General features: G+C 24.6%; 1 protein-coding gene across 1 annotated transcript; it reads left to right on the top strand.

Annotated features, from left to right (window-relative positions):
- Positions 1-1103: 1103 nt before the first annotated feature.
- On the top strand, positions 1104-20972 carry LOC145841861 (EVI5-like protein). Its single transcript, XM_082949148.1, has 17 exons — positions 1104-1175; positions 3364-3456; positions 3868-3931; positions 4303-4468; positions 4932-5150; positions 6076-6276; positions 6528-6671; positions 8417-8506; positions 8726-8826; positions 11679-11826; positions 12901-13042; positions 13973-14157; positions 14377-14541; positions 16197-16376; positions 17444-17590; positions 17926-18021; positions 20086-20972. The coding sequence occupies exons 1-17, from the start codon at positions 1142-1144 to the stop codon at positions 20413-20415; spliced, it is 2505 nt and encodes an 834-aa protein (XP_082805274.1). The 5' UTR covers positions 1104-1141; the 3' UTR covers positions 20416-20972.
- The last annotated feature ends 1060 nt before the right edge of the window (positions 20973-22032 follow it).

Genomic DNA, 22032 nt, shown 5'->3' with positions numbered 1-22032 from the left:
TTTCTTTAGGTAAGATTGTAAATAACTGTTATACAAAATATGAAGTCAAATATTATTCAGATTTTTAATTATTAGAAAACAAGTTAAGGTGGTATTAAAATTATTTTTTTAATTAACTTTAAAAAAAAAATTATCTAAATTTTATTTTTATTTAAAAAAGAAACAGTTGATACTTCATAAAAACCTCAAAGAAAATCAGAAACCTTGAAGATTTTTCTTTAAAAATAGTTACCACTCTGATTTTAGATTAGGTTACACTCAACTAAATGAGCTGTCCAACTTTGATTGGTACATCTCAAAAAATTGATTTTGATTAAAAAATAACAATATCAACATAAATGGTATCTTAGTTATTGCTTTATAAAATAAAATTACTTTTTGAAAACACTCCCCTATGTTGCCACTAGCTTATGTTAGGGTTTAGAAAAGCCCTAGCTAGTTTATTTAATTTTGTAAAAAAGTAGACTAGTCTTTCTTACATTTAATCAAATTTCAGTCACTCTTTATTTAGAATCTATGATAATGTTTAAATTAAATTAGAATAAATTAAAAAAAGTTTCTCTATTTAATTTGCTTGAAGTAGATTCTATAAAAAGTTATGACATCAAATTTAAGCAAAAATATTATTAATTACTTATTCTTTGTGAATGTTTTTAACTAATATTAGCAGAAAAAAAAAGATTGTTATCTTTATGCATGAAATAGAATAAGAACTTGCTAATCAATTAACAACTAAAAGCTTTTTAAATTAATGTTATTTATTAATGATTTTTGAATGTTTTTTTAAAAAATAGCATTTGTTTTAAATCAAAATAACAACTTTATCAAAGAAAGCATAGAATGTGTGTTATTACAGTTTAGCTAATAAAATGTTTTAGTATTGAATTACAAAGTTAGATTTTTGCAAACGTTTTATGAAGTACAGCTAATTGTTACAAAAAGCATGCATGTGTTAATAGTTTTAAATTGTTTTTATAACAAATTATAAACTTAACTATTTGAAATAAAATGCAAAAGACACTATTTAATTTTATTATTGCTTCTAAAATATTTTGTAATTAAATAAAACTTTGTGCACTAACACAAGAATGTTTTTAATTTTAGTTGTATTGTAATGGTGGTTTGTGTATAAATTCAAAAGATGCACCACAATGATGGCAGAAGTTCCTACTTACGTAAGATTTTTTATTGTTTTCTTTAACTAAAAATTAAAATTTATAGTTTCGTATGGTTTATATATTTAGTTATAATTGTATGATAATATGCCTGATAGTAGATTTTAAACTAATAACTTGAACAATTTTGCAAAAAAGTTTTAATACTCAATAATTTTTTATATTATTTTCAGTAAAAATTAATAAATATAGGTTATTTTAAACTTATTTTTCAAATTTAAATAACTGTTTTTGAATATGAAGTTTTTGGTAAATAACAAAAACTTTATTATCTAACAACGTTTTGTTACTCAAAAAAAAAAGAACAGCTTTACATTTGCAAAAGTATGCCTCATTATTTAATACATGATTCTTAAGTGAAAACTATTTGTTGTACATTTGTTTTATTTTTTAAGTTCTTATTGTTTATGTATATTTATTTTTATTATAAAAGTTACTGGTGTTTTTTACCAATAAACAATGTTAGTTATAAAAAATTTCCTGCTAAAGATCAAAAAATTTTAATCTTTCCTTGTATTTTTATAAAACTTTGATAAGAATAGTTGTGTATAAGCCAGTTCTGTCGAAAAGTTAAAGTTGAAATTTGAACATTGAAAATATATTTGTGGTAAAACTCAGTAATGGTATAAATTTTCCAATAAAGTTAATTAATTAATAATATTTTTGCTGGTATTTAATAAAGTTTCAAACGCTGTTAAGTAAAGTTTCAGGAGTTTTAAAGCTTCAAAACTCAGTTATAATTGATAATTGCAATCTATATTAGCTTTATAATGACAAATATTTATACATAAGATAATTTCAGAAAAATGGTTATGTTGCCTTGATATAGCATGGGAATTACTAACATTAGAATTTGTTGATTACTACTTGTAATTATTTTGTAATTCTGTTGGATAACTTTTTTATTTAACAGTAATTTCAGAATTTTAATTTTTTTATAGAATGATTAAGCTTTTAACAATTGCAGATATGCTTGTAGAAATTTTGCTGATCTACTAAAGTATGTATTTATATGCGCATGTTTATTTGAATAATTTAGTTTTGCTATTTTAATTAAGTGAATTATTTTTTTGAATTTAGATAAAAGTTCTGGACCAGGTATAGCTTTTTATCTGGCAAAGCTTTGCTGGATGTGGAACCTTAATATAAATTTTTGTTCAATATAGGACCATTTTAATAAATCTAGATTCTGCCCAGACCAGATACATGTTTTTTTTTCAAAATTTTTTTTTAACCAGATCTTGGCAAATTATGGTCAGATCCAGCAGTAGAAAACTAGTTATTCTAGCTTTTTATTGTTGAAATTTTTAAACTTCAATTTGATCCTTAAATAATCAAAATTAAATATACAAAGTTAAATATGTTTTATCTTCTATTGTTGTCCAGAAACAGAGTATAACTTTATCTATAATTAACATAACATGTCAGTTAAAAAATAAAAAGATAACTTGAAAAGATTATATAACTTAAAAATAATAATTTTAAATAAATAGATATTTTTTTAAAAAAGCAACATTTTGTTTAATTATGAAATTAGTTTTATTATCAAAGTTGACTAAAAAAAAATTCAAGTGTATTTATGTTATAGATTAACGTTTAATATTATATTTTAAGTTTGTTCTTTATAATAGTACTGACTAAGATTTAACATAGGTGTTTTAATATATATCACTTATTGGTGTTTTATGAATATATTCTGAAACTTATTCAAATTTATGTATTTATATTTTGTTAGTTTTCAATTCGATAGTTTAATATCTTTTAATAAGTAGTAAAATAAAATAATTGTAAGTATTTCTCCTATTATTTATACTTGAAAGTACACCCCAGTAAAAATATAGATAGTTTTGTTTTGATATGCAAGTACAAGAAATACTGCTACTTCAATTATTGCTCTAATAAGGTTAACCTTCACATAAAAAAATTTAATTTAGGTTTTAAGTTAAAATTAGAGTTTGAATAACTACTGGTATTACTTTATTTTTTATAAACTTAAGTTTTCTGTTTCATCTATGTTGTCTTTTTCTCAACTTTTTTATTGCTGTTTGTGACTTTTTAAACTGCAATTAAACAGTTTTACTATAAAAGATTCAAAATGTATCTTACTTGCAAATTAAATCTATTACTTTCTATGATTAGAAATAAAACAAAAGCTGATTTGTTTAAAACTTGATTTAAATTTGAACAGAATCATTTAAAAAACGTGTTAAAGATCTGGTAAACTCATCTACTAACCTACGGGAAGATAATTTTGGTTCTTCTAGCAAAATGAGTACTTCAGGTTAGTATTCATAATATATTTCTTGAATTAAGTATGCAGTTACTCATAAGTCAAATGTTTTTATTTTTCATTTAGTCTAGTTGATAAAAAATGTTCTTTTAACACATGCAATCAATTTTGAGATTAATATCATAATATAAATAAACTAGAACTTAAATTTTAAACACGTTTATTCTACTTTAAGTCACTTTTTAAGTTTTTATATTAGTTTTAATCGTTTGATAATGCATTATATCCTTATTTTGTTCTAAAAATGTTTAAGACATAGCATGTACTAAATAAATTCAACTTGTGTTTATGTTTCTATAAAAATAATTTAGTTACATTTTTTGTCTGTAGTGGTTTATACACATTGTATTTTACAAATTGTTTTTAAAAAATTTTTTATACTTATACATTAACCTTAAATAGAAATAGATGAAAATTTAAACGACGAAGAAAAGTTAATCTTAGAAAAGGTTCGACAACAAAATAGGTTCGTTTTGTTACTAATTTATTTGAAATATTTTATTAATTATAATTTTAACGTTTGTTTCTAATTTTCATACAAAAATATATTTAAAAGAAAACAAGTTCTTTCGTGTTGAACCTGTTTAGACTTCTAGTATTAAATGGAGTATTACATCTATTATTACTTCTTGTTTATTGGCTTAGCTAGCTATTAGTAGTTTTGCTATTTATTTATTAGTTTTATTTTATACATATAATTGTTTTTTTTACAACTTTAGTTGTATAATAATTAAAACAAACTTTACAAATTATAATAAATCTAAAAAAGAAAACAGATTTTATAGTAATTAAAGTAGTTATCACTATTTAAAATACTATTTTACTTGTATTTTTTAGATTACTCGAAGCGGATACTAAATCATTGAAGTGCATAGAGAAGAGGAAGGTTTCTTCACAAAGCAATCATACAAATGAAAATACTTCTGAAGAACTTAAAATTCAAAAATGGGAACAAATAATTACAAAATGGAGCGATTTTAATAAAAACAAACCTAAGCTCAAAGTTTGTTTTAAGTATTTAAGTCTTATTTTATTCCAAACTGTAAATAATTTATTTAATATTTGTCCTTACTTTGTAATTGTTTTTTTTTTTGGTTTATAATACCTAAAAGCTTGCTAAAGTATATAAATAAGTTTTCAAGTAATTTTTATAAATTTTTTTGAAGATTTTGATATGTCTAAAGAAGTTTTGACTGCTTTGAAAATATAAAAAATGACAAAGTTTGTTTTAAATGTTTTTATGACATTTTTTTAACATAATTTTTTTCAACCTGAATAACTTAAGTTTTTTAATAGAATTTATATTTTCACTTATTGTTATTAGAAATATTTCAAATATTTGTATTTTAATTTTTTACATACAAAAAATTATTCTTAATTGAAAGTACTAAAGCAATTACTTTATTAGATTAGAAATATTTTTACAACTGTTTTTAGCATCCAATTAATAACTACACTGTTTAAAGGAAATAATTCGGAAAGGTATTCCCAACTCGTACAGGAAGTTATTGTGGCCCCTCCTGTGTGAGGCGGACAGTTTCCATGTCAACGTCAGTTACGTGGACCTTCTCAAAAAAACTTCCCCCAGTGAGAAACTCATCAGGAGGGACATCACCAGAACTTATCCGGAAGAAAAGTTCTTCAAAAACAAAAATGGACAGAGTGTACTATTCAACGTAATAAAGGTATGATTCTCTTTAAGTTGTAGTTTATAGGTTTTCTAATAACCTATAAATTAATAATAACACTAAAAATTTGTTTTTAATAATAATATTTATAAAAATATCTGCAAGTGTGTTAAATATAACTGGTTTTCAGTTTAAATTCATCCGTTTAATTTTGTTTTAGTGTACAATGTTGACATTCTCTTAGTTTTTACTTTCAAAGTGTAATTGATTCTTGCTAGTATTGTATAAAGACTGCTTGTAAGTTTTTTAATCTTGTAAAAGATTTTATGATAGATTAGTAGTTTTTTTTACTTGTTTGTATAGCTTAGGAATTCTATATTTAATTATTTTATTCTTAGTTAATAAATTACATAGAAGAATAGCTTTTTCTAAACTTAGATTTTTAAACTGTTATATAATTTACAGCGGTAATACTTATTAAACTGTATGTATAATTATAAATAAGTTAGTAGATAGTTTATTAAACCGAATTTCTGTGTATTAACGAAGTTGTTAATTTTATTGTATATTTAGTTTAAAAATTCTAATTGTACCCTGTTGTAAAATTAAGTTTTAAAGTTTATGAATTCTTCAGTAAAAATATTTATAATGCTAAGTTCATACAACCTTTTATGAGGGAAACTTATAAATTAATCATGTTCTATTTTTCGAGATTTTATCCAAGCTTATCATTGCTTTGTAGATATTGAAAGCTCATAAAATTAAAAACATATTAACTTATTTTATACTTTGTAAGTTTCAACTTCAATAAGCTAATACAGTTCAAAGTCAGAAAAAAATCATACTATGAAGATTAAAATATTTTGTTAAAAATAAAATAATTTGTAACCAAATTTTACCACACAAGTTGGATTTTTCTCGACCCTTTATGACCGCAGCTCTTATATTTTTTGTATAACAAATGTAAGCAACAAACTTGCAGGCGTACTCACTAGTGGATAGGGAGGTGGGATACTGCCAGGGATCAGCGTTCATAGCAGGATTACTGCTGATGCACCTGCCGGAGGAGGACAGCTTCCAAGTGTTCGTGTCCTTGATGCACTCTTACGGACTTCGTGAGCTGTTCAAACCCTCCATGAGCTACCTGGGGCTGTGCATGTTCCAATTTGAATTGCTGCTGCAGGTATTTTTGTTTTGTACAAATTAAAATATTTAATTATAGATAGCGTTTCTAAGCTAATTATCCTTATTTTTCCACAAAATTATTTTCTTATTTTTTCTTACCAATTTGTTTTAAAAGCATAAAGCTCTGTATTATACTTTTTAACAGTTGGAAATATTATAGGCATATTTTTTGCTGCCATCCTTTTTCGATAATCATAATTTGACTGTGCTTATGAAATGAAGCCCAATTAAATTTTAACTTGCTATCAGGAACATTGCAACGATTTGTTCGTGCACATGCAAGCGCAAGCTTTTCACACTTCATCATTCGCTTCGTCCTGGTTCCTTACACTCATGGCCACCACATTCGACACGAACCTAAGTGCCAGAATACTTGACGTGTTCATATCTGAGGTAAAGTTTTTTTTTTGAATATTGAGTAGTCTTTAACAATTTGAGGTCTACTTGCTATTACTTTTTACTTGATGACATAGTACTAAAACAGTTCAGGAAAAAAATAAAACAAAAGTCTATGTATATTAGTTATAAAAGTCTTGAAGATAATTTGTATTTTTTTAAAACGCATCAGAGTGTCTTTTTTAAGTTAAAAATTAAATTTATTTGTACACAGTGCGGTTTTCTATTGTTTCTAGTCCCGTTTAGTTTTATCTTGTAATTTAAATTAAATTGAAGTATAAATTGAATAATTTATGTAAAAAAACTTTATTTTCTTAAGGAAATTTATTTTCTTAAAGAACTTTGTAAGCTTAGAAGTGTAGGTTAAGAAAAGTTTAATTTTTTTATTTATGCGCTTTTGTGTTTTAATGAAAATTTTTTAACTTATCTAAACAGTCAAGTTTATGTTTGTTTTATAATGCTCAAAATTATAACTTACATGGTTGTTTAATTGAAAAACAATGTTTTTAAAGTAGTTTTAAAAATATTACATTTTAAATAAGTTTAGTTTTCGATAAATTTTTGTTTTTGTTAAATTGTTATAAAAAATTAAACTTTACTTTTTACCAATACAAAAACTATGACATTAAAATTTGATATTTAAATTACAAATGTATAAAATAACTTTATTTTTAATTAGTTTTAAAATTAAGAATATCTTCCTCGATATATAAACTAGTATACAGTTTGTCATTAATAAACTGTTAAAGTTTTTAAAAAGTTTAGATTCTAATAGATGTATATATAATAAGCTTGAATAAATTTTAAAATTGTTCTGTGGCTTCTGAGTTTCATAAAACTTGAAAAGGTATTATTTACTTTTTTGATAAAATAGATTGCTTAAATATATAATAAACATAATAAAAAGTATTAGCTTATATTAACAACAGCAATTCAATTGCTCATGTCATAAATAAAACTGATTTCTCTTATAAAAACTAAAAGTACTAATTTTATTATAGTTTTAGTTTTATTTGAGTATGAATATTTTTCAGTAAAATTTTAATTTTAAAGTAATATAAATGTAGTTTAGTCTTAGGTTAAAAAAATTTGAGGTTAAAAAGTATTCTTATTTGCCATGAATTGTTTTAGATTTTTTTAAATTGATATATACCAAAAAGTGTAATTAGTTATTAAAACTGTTTTACTTTTTAAACAATAATTTGTTAATTTATGAATTACATCGGGTTTGTTTTTAAGCAGTGTTTTTCAAAGTGTGCACAAAAGTCAATTTGTTGTCCAAATAAAGTTTAATACTATAAATAATTTAAAAATATTGAAATTGTATCTTATTTAACTTTCAAAACCTTTTTTATGATGTTTCTAAGCAAGTTTTAGTGTAGTAAAAATACACAGAAACATAATAATAGCAGTTTTTGTGTAAAATATTTGTTTACCTAATCACCTAGTGTGCAAATAAATAGTTATTAAATGATTTATTGTGCACAGCTTTTAATATTCTAGGGAACCACTGGCTTCAATTAAAAGTAAACTATTTATGTATTTTATACTTGTTTAAAAACTTCTACAGTGATAATTTTGATACACCGTTTATAATTGTAAAATAACTTTACATTATAGAACTTGATAAAAATAAAAAGTTTTATTGCTATATTCTAACAATTAGATGGTTATATTTCCACTACTAAACTAAATTGTAAATTATGTATTTATTGCAATCTTTATGTTTAATTACTTTATAGGGAATTGAAATAATTTTTCGTCTTGGATTGACGATACTTCTTGATAATAAGGAAAAACTTCTAAACATGGATATGGAAAGAATGTTAAGGGTTAGTTATATTATTAGCTTGTTTAAAAGTAAGTGTAAAATGATAACATGAGATTTGTTTTACAATTTTTTTGTATACCATTCTTTAAAAGTTTTTAAACGTAAATTAACAAAAAAACAGTTACTATTTCTATCTAATATTTTATTGTTTTCATCTGTAAAATTGTTATAATCTGAAATTTAGAATAGTTTTTCAAAACCTAGTGTATATTTTTTACAGCTGGTTCACAAAGAAGTTCCGGTGTATTACAACAACAATCAAGATATTCTGTTTGAAAAAGCTTACAAAATTGTCAAGTACAACCCGAAAAAAATGAAAAAGTTTGTAAAACATTTAATAGTATATATATGAAGTCAAGCTTAGAACATTTACATACCAAATATGTAAATTGTATTAAAAATAATTTTCGGTTAATTAACTTTAGTAATTATAAACTTAAACTATTAGTATTTATAAACGGCAGCATTAAGAATAAGTTTACATTTTGTACTATGCTTTTACTTACTTAAGTAGTTCATAATTAATAACCTTACAACTTTTTTGAAAATTTATATGTATGTTGTAAATTTACTATTTTTATCAAGCAAACTATTGAGTGATGTTTGTGAGTAATTGTGTTTGATGTAACAGTGACTACCAAGTTTAAAATAAGTTTAATTTCGTATGAAAACTTTTGTTGGTAGTAACTGGGTTTTAATTTGTAACATGTTTCTGTCAAAAGAAGTAGTGAGTTTAAGGTATGAAAAAGTTGATAGAGTCAAAGTTATGATGAGATTTTTACAGTAAGTTTTTTTTTTCTTTGATCATGTTTTCTACAAATACCCGAAAAGTGTAAACTATAGTAATCAGTTATACTAGTAAACTAGTATTTTTATTTTACTGTTTTAACATTATTTATGTTTATTAGATTTTCGTTTATTGTTTTATACGTTTTTGCTTTGTTTTCTATATGATTTATTACTTTTATAAACCAAATTAAGTACTTATTAGCTTTATTTGGCAAACTATTTTGTCTATATGTTAAAGATTTGACTATTTAAGAAACTATTTTAAAAGGTGCAGTAAAACTAATTTTTAGTTTTAAATGTTACATTGTATTAAATATACTTGATAAAATAGATAGTTTGTGACTACAGATTTATATAGAACATACATATGTTGATATTTATTAATTGCTTTTGAAAAGTTTCAACATAAAATTAATACCGCTATAAATACTCACCATTTTTTAAAAACTACTCTGTTTAATTTAGAAACGTTTGAAGTTTTTTTTAAGTTATTTTTGTTTATACTTTCATTATCGTGACATGGAGTCAATCTACTTTAGAAAGTTGTAGTATTTTTTGATGGATTAATGTTTTATAAGTAATTTGCTGATCATCTTAAATAATATTGTTTGAAGAGCTGTTAGATTTTCACTTTTTTCGTATATTACTTTTTTCAAAAATTCCACTCAAGCTAGTTTTAAGTTTTAGAAAAACTAAGGCTATTTAAAATTTACTTTTTAATGCCAGGCTACTAGCTTTTATATTAATTTAATATGAATCGTAATTTAGATTAAATTTTATAGTTTGATTAGTTAAGCTTTTATCATTTAACTTGTTTATTTTATAGAAATGAGCTTAGTATCAATGAAAGGTTTTAGTTAACGACTGCATCATCTAAAATAGTTATTCTTTTACACTTTATGAGCTTAGTACCCAAGCTTACTAAAATTGAAACGCAAGTTAGAGTTTTGTTATAAAAAATGGTCGTACTAGATTCTAATTGACTTCTAATTTAGCAAAACCTAAAAAATCAAGTAGAGTTTGTAATGAATCTGTTTCGTTTTGACGCAGTGGTAGCCCTGTTACTAGATTAAGTCCTTTATTTTGCATTTAGCGTTACTATAAAAAGTTAAATAGTTCATGTGGTTTTCTAGTATTTTATAGCGGTAATTAGAATTAGATCCGGCTAATGAAGAAATTTGAAGCACACTTATCAAAGCTTAATGAAAACAGTATTACTGTACGATAAATTGTGATAAATAAACAAACTTATTCTCGCACGTTTGATGCCCAAAATTATTTATTTATTTTAGTATTAAGCAAACGTGAAGTTTTTATTCTGCGAGTCTTCTTTTGAATATATTAAATAAAATATTAAACACTGAATTATGTCTGTACTAAGTCTCACTAAAGGCAAATAATTTCTAAATTTTTACTTAGAATTTATTGACAATCAGTTTATTTATAGTTGTTGTACAAGTTATACAAGTTGTTTAACAAGTATTTTGTATACGTTTTTGCATATTGTAACTAATGAATTTAGGCCATAGGGGGGTAAGCCATGTTTTTTACAAGTTGATCTAATTTTATACAGTTTTTACTAAGCTCCAAGTTGCTTTTTACCGTTTTAAAAAATTCAAAACATTTTTTGAGAATTGAAAAGTCAAAGTTGGGCCGCATAATAGGCCCTTTGGGAAGGGAAAACTAAAACAGCGAAAAAAGACTATTTCATTATAAATCTATCTCCTCCTACATTTTTAGCAATCTTTTTCAAACTTTCACAGCCTAATCTTTATACAATGACAAAAAAATGTTACTTTGGAATTTTAAAAATTTTAAGTAAAAATTTATTTTTTTTGAAAAAAAACGACTTTTTTTTATTTAATTAAAATTTTTTTTTAAATTATTTTAATTCATAAGTAACGTTTTTTTTCATACTATAAGGAACATTTCCTTAAAATTTGAAGAAGATTGCTTGAAAAATGAAGAAGGAAATAGATTTTTAGTGATTTTCTAAATTTCCAAGAAAATTGACTCCAAAAAATTTGCAGTCCATACATTTGTATCGGAAACTTTTTATAAAAAATAAAATATCTCTAAACGTAAATGATATTTTTGAATTCTATAAAAACTGACTTGTAGTTTGTACTTAAAGCTTTTGTATAAAAGCCAAAGTTAACTTTTGTAAAAAAAAGTGTTGGACCCCCCTATGGCCTTAAAAAGCTCAGTTTTATAGCTTCAGATTAAAGTGTATTCTAAATTTCAATATTAAAATAATACGTACTTTAAGCTCAATGACGTAATAATATATCAGTCGAGTTGGGTATTTTAAAACACTCAAAAACTTTTTCTATTAGCTATTATAATAAGGAACACAATTAATTTATTTAAAACATCAAAAACAGATGGGAGAAGGAATATAGCGACACGAGATCGAAGGAAACTGAAGACATGATCGAGATGAGAACACTGAAGACGGAGAACAGGTTGTTGTTGCAAAAAGTGCAGGCGTTCGAGGAAGAAAACCTGAATTTGGCCGACAAACTCATACAGGTTGTATTTTGATTTTTAACTTGTAAGTTATGGGAATATCCATTAGTTAGGATTACTTTTGTAAGTTTTGATGTTTTCTTTGTCAAGCTTACAACTTTAGATCACTTGATTGTCAATTTATTTAAAAAAATAATTCCAATGGTTGGTGTTTTTGTAAATAATGTTAAAATTAAATTTAGAATACACATTTAAAATTTTTTAAATTGTCTGTATAAAGAAAACAATAACTACTTTTGTTGTTGACATATTTTTATGTTTTTCCAAGAGTCTGTTTTAAGTTGTTTTTAAGCTTAGTTTTATCTTATAAAATTGAATTATTACACCAACTTATGCTTTAGTACGAAATATACAAAAGGTAATGTTGAAAAATAGTTTTAAACTATCGCTTTGATCTTTTTACAAGTTGTTATATTTATCTTTTGTTAAGTAAACATGTGCAAAAGTTAATGAAAACAGTTAAGTTAAACTGTTTGCTGTTTTTTTTAGAGTGTTAGTAAATTATTTTACATTATTTTCTGTTTGTTTTAGTAATCAAACATTAAATGTTAAATTTTGTTCAAAATAAAAATACAGTTGTTTGTTATCTCTTGATTTCAAAAGTAGTTGTAAAATGATTAATATGAAGTTTGTAAGAAAAATTCAATTCAAACCAAGTCGTTTTAACAAAATTTTTGAAACACAGATAAAAATCAGTTGGTCATCAGACTTACTTTATAAAAACTAATTAGCTTATTAAAGCTTTATTTGAGATTTAGTTTATGTTGAAGTATCTTTTGCACAAAATCTGTAACTCTGTTTTCTTCTATAGTGTGATCTTTTTTGAAAACTTTGGTAATAACTTATGAGTATAAAATTGAAATTAAGGAGTTTTTGTTTAAAATATAAAAAAATAACAGCTACAATATTTCAATAGGTATATTTTGTAAAAGCTTTATCAATTACAAATTATTTTATATAAGATTTCAAATGAAGCATTATTTAAAAATACAATCATAAAAACAATCAAACTTATATAAACTTTAAACTAAATTATTTTGTTTTTATTTTTTTAAATATATATTTTATTAAACACAGGAACGGTTAAATAGGGCGATTGATGCTGAAGATAAAATTCGTCTTCAAAAAGAATTGGCACTAGCTAAAAGACAGGGAAGAATAGGCAAAGTAAAAAGTACTGACGAAAAAAGTAACGAGAACGTTGTAGAAGATAAAACAGGTTATTACATACAAACAAGCTTAGCATTTAAATTGATAGTTTTTGTTCAGTTTGTATGATGCGAATTCAATTATTAGCTACTTGAAAAACATGTTACGTTGTGTTTAATCAACTTTACTTTTTTGTAATTATAAACTTTTAAAGCGCTTGTCTTCGGCACGTGTTATACGTCAATTTTATTTACAATGTGCGTACAAATATTTAAATTTTTTTATATAGTTACATTAAACAAATAAAAATAAATTAAATACTAAAGAAGTCTGTTTTTTTTAAATTTCCTTATACTTTTACTTAAAATAGAAAAATAAAAAGCAAACATTCCGTTTGTATATGTGAACTGATTTAAACTATTATTTAAAAATCAGCTAACTAAACTTACTGATTAAACTATTAAGCTATCAATATGTATATTAAGTTCAAAAAAGTAAACCTTTAAAATGAAATATTTTAATTCTGAGTCCTGCTTAGCTATAAAATATTTTTTAATAAACACAAAAACTTAGTTTTACTTGATTTTTAGTTTAATTATTTTTTAAAGTTTTAGATTTATTAGTTGTATACTTATTTAGTAAAAGTTAAATAAATTTTATCAATATTATGTTTTCTGTTTGTCTAAAAACAGAACTTGAATTTATTAAGGCCGCCCTGTACTCAAAAGTAAAGTTTTTTTGTTCTCCATAAATTCATTTTGTATTTTAGTTTTTATGAAGAATTATAAATCTGTGAATAAGTGTAACTTAACGTACTTTCTACTATTTTCAAGACTTTAAGGAAATTTGAAGAAGACAATCAAGTTTCATTTTATAACAAAGTTTAAATAAATAAATATTTAACAATTAAAAAAACATTGTCTGTGTTTTTTAACATTTTATTTTAATGTTTATACTTGTGCTTGAAACTATCAAGTCATTTATGTGTTTGTTTTAACAGGAAACATCTCGTTCGACTGCAAATCAGTGGGCAGCACGAAATCCGACATCAGCAACAAATCGGGAAGTTGCACGAAATCCGATGTCGGCTCAATTCAAGGAAGTTACACGAAGGAACTGGAGGAAAAATTGGTTTTACTTAAAAACAAGGAGGCTGAACTGGAAGACAAGTTCTCAAACCTAAAAGTTGGTAATCATTATTAGTTCTTATTGGAAATTCATATTTTTACCTGGAAAGTTATAAAAAATACATCTAATTAATAATAATTTGACAGCATTGCTTTTATATTTACTAGAAAAAATATTTCACAACAATTTAAAGTTATTAGAGTTAAAAAATTCAAAATTCAAACTGTCGTGGACCAATTTTGCACTTTTTCACATTTAGTTCTTATTGAATCACAGGAAAAGTGCGTGGATTTATCGGAGCGTAACCGGGAACTGACGGACCAATCACGAGTTAGAGAATTGGAGGAAGAACTCGTTGCTACGAAACTTAGGGAAGCTGAGAGTTGCAGTTTGCTGAAAGAACTGAAACAAAATGTGTCCCAGCTCAACAATAATTTCAATGTTAGTTCGATTGATTTCAGTTGTTTTCTTGTTTTAAAACTATTTTTGAAAACTTTTATCGGTAATTAAAGAGGATACTTATTTTATAAATGGCAATAATGCCACTTTTTATTATTGTAAACTTGTGGAAATTTCTTGATTTTATCGAGTTTATATTTAATATAAAATATCAGTCTCTTGATATATTTTATCAGCTTATTTAAGTTTTATTATTAAATTATACATTATAGCACAACTTTGTGATGATCTTAAAAGTTTTTAACTATATGTAAAAAGCATTTGATTTTAAAATTTAACAAACCTTCAATAGATTCGTACTAAAAGTGAAGATTTATTGATATATATTTCCATTATGGTGCTATACTATATACTGACATAATATAAAGAAGCACAGTTTTTACAAAAAACAACCTTTCAAACAAATGCTTTGTCACTTATATCAAAACTATAATGAACTTGAAGTTTATTTAGATTAAAATTTGTCTCTGGCATTTATAAGTTTACTAATATAGAATTTACTTTTGTTATAAAACTGTACAACTATGGTTATTTAAGAAGTTTTATGCTCGAAAAAGCGATATGCATGTTCTTTATTGGTTATTTTAGTAGACAAGTGAAGAGGTAATACATTATACTACGTGAACAATTGATAAAAACTAATAGTTTGTATTTGTGTAAACTTTTAACTGGTCTATTTGTTATATCAATTAAAAAGGTTTAAAATAATCATGTTAAGTTAAAAGTATTCCACTTGTTTAAACAAATAAAACTAATTTTGCAGTTATATATTTTTCAAAGTATGTTTTACTTGAGTTTGTTTTTTTTTCATTGGTACAAAAATCTATTAAAAACATTGATAATAATAACAGTGATAATAAATTCAAATAACTCTTTTCGAGTAATAAAAAAAAATGCAAAAAAAGAAAACTTTGTGTTTTGTTAATCGGTACAAACATAAAATTTTATTTATTAAAGCTATGTAATAATTGTAAATAATTTGTTTGATTTGTTTAAATTTATACTCAAATTTTATTTTAATTATTATCTTCAATGTTTTATAACTAAAATAAGTATAACTTAATAGTTTCAAAATGTTTTGTTGCGTGTATTTGCTGGATTATAATAAGTTGTACAATCAGGTTTAATTATCTTTTTATGTTTTAGATCTATTATCATTTTATACTACTTTTTAAAAGAATTTAAAAAATTTATTATGCTGTTTAAATATAAAGTCTGCTTAATTTAATATAAAGAAAGCTAAATTATTAAACTAAAAGTTGTTATCAGAAATATTTTAAGCCATAGATGAGGAGTTTAAAGTGACAAATGCTATTTGTATATATGTTAATTATAAAAATATTCCTAAATTCAAAAACAGTAAGACTTTATATTACCATAAAATCAAGTCTAACTTCTATTTCAGTACTATTTTTACAAACCAGCTTTCATTTAATGCAAATCACCAACAGAAACACATGGAGAAGATGCTACCTAACATATAATAAAACTATGAAAGCAATTTAATTTTAAACATTTTCTAAAATAAAAATTTAATTATCAGGTATAAAATTCAAATACAACGTCTGTTTCCAGTGTTAGTTTTCACAAACCAGATTTAACACATTTTTTATTTTATATTAATTTCCCATCAACAGAAACACATGGAGAAGATGAACAGTAGTATGACGCAGACGTTCAACTTCAGCACGAACAAGCAGAACAAGTCGATAATACTCGACTTGCAGCAGCAGGTCATGCAGATGCGCATTCAGCACCAGCAAGTTCTGCTGAACAACGCCGAGTTCAAGCAGCAGATCACAATGCTGGAAACCAGCGTCAGTTTCAATATTACCTTGTTGTATATTGTAGTAGTTCAATTAAGATTAATAGTATTTTTGTGTATTGGCTATGAGTTTGTATTCTTATGTTCATTTTATGTATAAAACTTTTAAATACAAAATTTAATTTAATTCTTGTATCAAATTCTGTTAATTATTAACTTGTAGTATTATAAAGCACCTAGTTTAATAAAGTTTGAATGCTTAAAAAATAGGCTGGTAAAAACTTATTCCGTGATAAATTTGTTTTTACAGCTACAAACTGTTTTGTGTTTATATACAAAAAAAGTATGAAGTTTACAGTTGATCAATTCAAAACAAAAAAAGCTTTAATTCTTTTCTAATCTAACAGTTTATGTAACAATTGTCATGCTTTGGACAAAATCTATTTTTTACAAAATTTAAATGGTTATACTTCTGACTTTTAAAAATAATAAAAAATTCTTCAAGAACACTTTTAAGTTTATTAAAACCCTTTAATAATAAAAAGTGATAATTAGAAAAGTAAACAAATCTGCCGTTGCAGAAATGATTAATGTAGTCTTTCACGCGTTGACATAAAGGCTAATGACAAGTTCACTTTATGAAACCACAATACTTTTCAGTGCATAACGTTTTATGCTTTATATTATGATCTAAACTTAATAAAGGCTAAAATGAGTTTTCAATACTGTTATAATTGTAACTTACAGTAACCTAAAAAACTGTTCATTGATATTTTGTTCCATCATTCAAACGCAAGGTTAACGTAAATAACTATGTTATCTAACTAACTTAAGTAAAAACAAAAAGAGTTAGTTGTTTACAAATATCGCAGTTATAGTTTACTCTTTTGTATTCTATTTTCAAAAAAAAAAAACTTAACTTGATTGCCGACGACGCATTTAAAAGTACTTCAAGCAATAAAATAAGTTAAATGAAAAAACTTTGTTGATTTTTTCTGAAACTTAATAGTTTTTTATAATAGCAATTAAGATAAAGACAAAAAAACACAAATACTATTTGAAACACAAGAAGGGCGATTTGAGAAACTTAAATATATAACTGTTTTGTATTGCAAACAGAACCACTCGTGCAAAGTGCAACTCCACAGAAGCGAGGAGGAAATATCAGTGCTCAGAGACGCCATGGACGCCAACGAAAAGACGAAGATGGCTTGCAAGCACCAGATCAACCAGTACCAGGACAAAATCGCCACCATGGAGAGTCAGGTATTTTGTAATTGTTCCTCGTTTGTTTTTGTTGTAAGTCAAAATTGTCTTTTTCTTTAGGTTTTTTTCCCCACCTTGTTATGTTTTGCCTTTAAGATGCCTAGTTTTTTAGCATAAAAATAAGTGCTTAAGGTTTTAAATAGATATATCAAACATTAATATACTTTACAACATAATCTATATGACTGATATAAGGTTTAAGATAACAAATATATTGATTTTTATATTTATGTTTTTTTAATTTTAAAAACGTTAACTTTAGAGTTATAACATTTTTTGTAATTAATTCTCAACCTTTGCAAGTGACTAAAATAATTTTTGAATATAACTTTTAGCTAAAAGAATGTGTGAATAAATTGAAAATAGAAACAATTGAGAAAGAAATGAAAGAAGTAGAATTTCAGCAAACTATTGAAGATCTAACAAATAAAGTTTGTATTTATTTATTATTACATAAATAATGTTTAGATTTTGTAATATAATGAACTACTTTTGTGATTTCTTAGAACAAATAATAATTATTTGGAAAATTACATATATTGATTGTTCTTGTTGTTTTAATTAAGTGTTTTTTGTTTTAGTGTTTATTAAATCCTTATTTTCTTGTAAATTAAAAGAAAAAATTGATAACAGGAGGACATAAATGCAAACTCTTCATGTTTTTTAGAGGTATACATTAAGAGTTTAAACAAAACCTTTCTTTTTGTTAATGCTTTTTCCTAAACTAAGCTTATTTGAACTACAACTAATTATTTTTAGTTTTAATATCACTAACAACAACTTCTGTTAGTTTTTGTACGAAATAATAACAAAGTTACGAATAACTAGTGTTTTGTCTGTAATAGTTATAGTATGCTTTCTAATTTTTTTTATTTAAGTTTATATATTCCTAGGTTTGTTTAAGTTGTTTCTAAAAATAAAAATCTATTGTTGCCACTTTTATATTTTAGATGTTGCTGATTTATTAATTTTAAAAGCCTTAAAACTTTATTAAAGTATTCAAATATATATTTAATTTCAGTGCTTATCCTTTTTTATAAGTTTTTTAACGTATTATACATAATACAAAGGTAAATGAAAGTTTAATTTGACTGTTTGTAAAAAGACATACAACTAATGTGTTTGTAAACATGTACTTGTTATGTCGTAAAAAATCTGATATTAGATATTTTTAAGATCATTTGTCAGCAGAATATTCAAATATTGTAAGAATCATAGCAAGTATTCTATGAATTATGTTTAAAAAGAGGAGTATACATTAAAATAACTTTTCATCAAAAAATACAATTGTAAAAGTTCTAAGCAGTTTAAAGCTGAAAACACTTTTTATAGTTATTGGTATATATAAATCTTTACATTATTTTTTATAAGTCTACCTAAATTTAAAATCGACAACCTGTAAAGTGTTTTAATAATACTTATCAATAGTTTTATATCGGTGCAATTTTTAATAAAATAATCACTTTGACAAACACTTTTTAATTTTTTTCTACCAAACGCAAGCTATGCATAAGTAATCATAAAAAAAATTGAGCAAATATTTCAGAATCCAACACGATTGCAGACTTGATAAAAGTCACCAATTTTTATAAGTAATTTCTAATAAATAAAGTTGCACTATATTAAATTCAGAGTGCAAATAAATAATCTTGCACTCTGAAACTCGTAGTAACGTCATAAACTGAAAACTACAAACTGCAGTTTCAAAAAAATGTTTAACATATCTAAATAGAGCTGTACATATAATATGTAGTGAAGTTTTTAGCTGCATTTTAATGCTTCTGAACAGAGGAAAAAAACTATTTAGTAAGAAAAGAAACCAGCTGGAAGCTTTGAGTCACCACAAACTATAAGTAACTCAACGGAAAGTCGATACTTTCTAACTCAATTTTTATTTTCTCATTATATATTTTAATACACCATCATGTTATGTTAATTAACAATTTTTCTAAACTGGATAAACGTAATAAGTAGATCACATAACATTTCACAGATACTTGTTTTTGTAGTAAATTAATAAAATTTGTTTTTATGTACATCTGTATCAACACGCGTATATACGTTAAATAAACAGCTGCTTGTTACTTGCCAGTTTATTATTAATTACCAGTAATTAGCATACTCGGCATTTTATAACAAGTTTATTTAACAGTTCAACTAACTATTTATCTCTTAATAACTTTAAGTTTATTAATATTTAATTGAAATACTCAATTTTGCGTTCAAATTTAATTTAATAATCTAACTTTTAGAAAAGTTAACAATACACGTTTAATTGTTTACTTATAATTTTACTTTGAAAGTTAATTTCATGCCTATTGTCCTAACTTTTATAAAAGGTCTTAAAGTAGGAAATAAATGTAAACAAATAACAAATATTTTTCTGTTCCACAAAATTTAATTAAATTCACTTTTTTTTTTTTAATGATAAATTTCATCACCATTTACAAACTAAAAATAATTAAATGCAAATAAAATTATTTAAAAAAAAACAGCTTAAAGAAGCTACAGAAACAACGCCGCATAGCAACAAGGAAACGAACCTTCAAGTCGACGGGGGCGGTGATCAACAACGCCACCAAGTGGTGGCCCCCGTGGAAATAATCGAACCGGACAAGTCGGCCAAGCTCATCAGGAAGCTGCAGAGGAAAATATTGAGGCAGCAGAAGAGGATCGACCGGATTGCCGAGGAAGATTACGAGCACAAGATCAGCAGGTCGGATTGTGACGTCACAGTAGATTCGAACGACGAGAAGTCGTCCTCCACCGAAGACAGCGACTCGGAGCTGGTGTTCAAAGCCAAGATGGACGATTTGTCGTTATAGCCGGTGTTAATATTCAAAATTCAAAGTTTATCTATTTGTTAATAAAGATCCTCGCGAAACAAGTTCGCTGGAATATATGATAAAAACAATTTGCACTTTTTCTTTATTGACACGTTTCTCTGTGTTAAACGAGATAGTACATTCAATTAAGTCCTTGCAAAAAGTAACTCCGTTGAAGTGTGTCAACTCGTTTAACACACAGAAACATGCGTCAGTTCGGCAAAGAAAAAGTGCAAATTGTTTTTGTTGTAGCCGCTACATTCACACTATTTATTTTCAACATGCTCGCAATGCAATCTACTTCTTAGAAAACTTCTTGCCTTTTTCACCCGACTTTCATAACTTACACTTTTTTAACCTTTTTATTTGAGTTTAAAATCTTTAGATGTTGCAACGAAGATTAACAAATTTCTCCATATGTCGAATTTTATATTGCATTTTTACGTTTGATTTAAAACAATATAAATATTTATTCACAGTACTTTTTGGCAAAAATATTTTGCTGTATATTTTTGTTTTTAGTTTATTTTACTTTTTTTTTTGTACTGTATATTTATGCCTTCAAAGTTTTGTTTAATATCAAATTCTGTAAAAGTTTTTATGAAAAAAAAACTTTTGATTAATGTTGCTATTAATTTGATATAAATCCTTATTTGCAAAACAGTGTTAAATCCAAAAATAATTTACTTTTACAATATTGTTTTGTTAGTCTAATAAACAATAACTTGTGCAAACCATAAAACTTTATAAATAACAATTATTGCTTGAAAACGTTTTTGTTTTTTCTTAAAAAAATCAAGATTTTCTTATGATATTACCAACAATGAGGTTTGTATCTTTAAAATTAAATAGAAATAGATATTATATACAAATACTGATATTTTTTAATCCTATTATCTAATTTAATCATACAAAACGTTTCCTTCAATGACAATAATGTTTCTTAGAAACGCAAACTACTAAAATATGTATTACTTTTTTATAATTACAGTGCTTATTCACTTATCCGGACACGTTGGGCAAGATTTTTCTGTAAACATGACCGGATAACCAAAAATCCGGATAAGTACAAAAAATCAATTTTTTCATAAAATAATATAACTTCCCCATATAATGCAATGCATGATGAAAGTGTTATAATAAAAACGAATACATAGTAATTGTGAGTACATAATAAAACTATAAATAATAAAGGCTAAAATTTAGATTAATTTATTCAATTTAGAAAAACATCAGACTTACTATCCCTCTGCAACGATATACGTTTTTTGAGGGTCAAGCAAGTAAAATTTATTATTTGTAATTCCAACTGCTCTAACTATTATTTTTTAAAAAAGATAGTTTTTTGATTAAATGAAAATATCAATTTAAAAATAATAATAGATTAAAATAAAAAAATTATAAACTGACTTACTTTACATGCTTACAGATTAATGATAACTAAGCTAGTTTTTAACAAAGATAGAATGTAATCTTTAGTAGTATTATTACGTCATAATAATTAACAAAACTGTAGAGTTTATAAAATCACTCTAAAATTTCTTACAGCATAAGAGCCTAAATACTTGTATCATACAAAAATGTTAGAGTTTAAGATTGAATTTTTTTCAATTTTTC

The sequence above is a fragment of the Thalia democratica genome, chromosome 8 (assembly GCF_965202585.1).
Source record: "Thalia democratica chromosome 8, ktThaDemo2.hap1.1, whole genome shotgun sequence".
Classification (NCBI taxonomy): domain Eukaryota; kingdom Metazoa; phylum Chordata; class Thaliacea; order Salpida; family Salpidae; genus Thalia; species Thalia democratica.
Note: the sequence above shows the minus strand (reverse complement) of the source record. Positions and strands in the feature narration are given on the sequence as shown.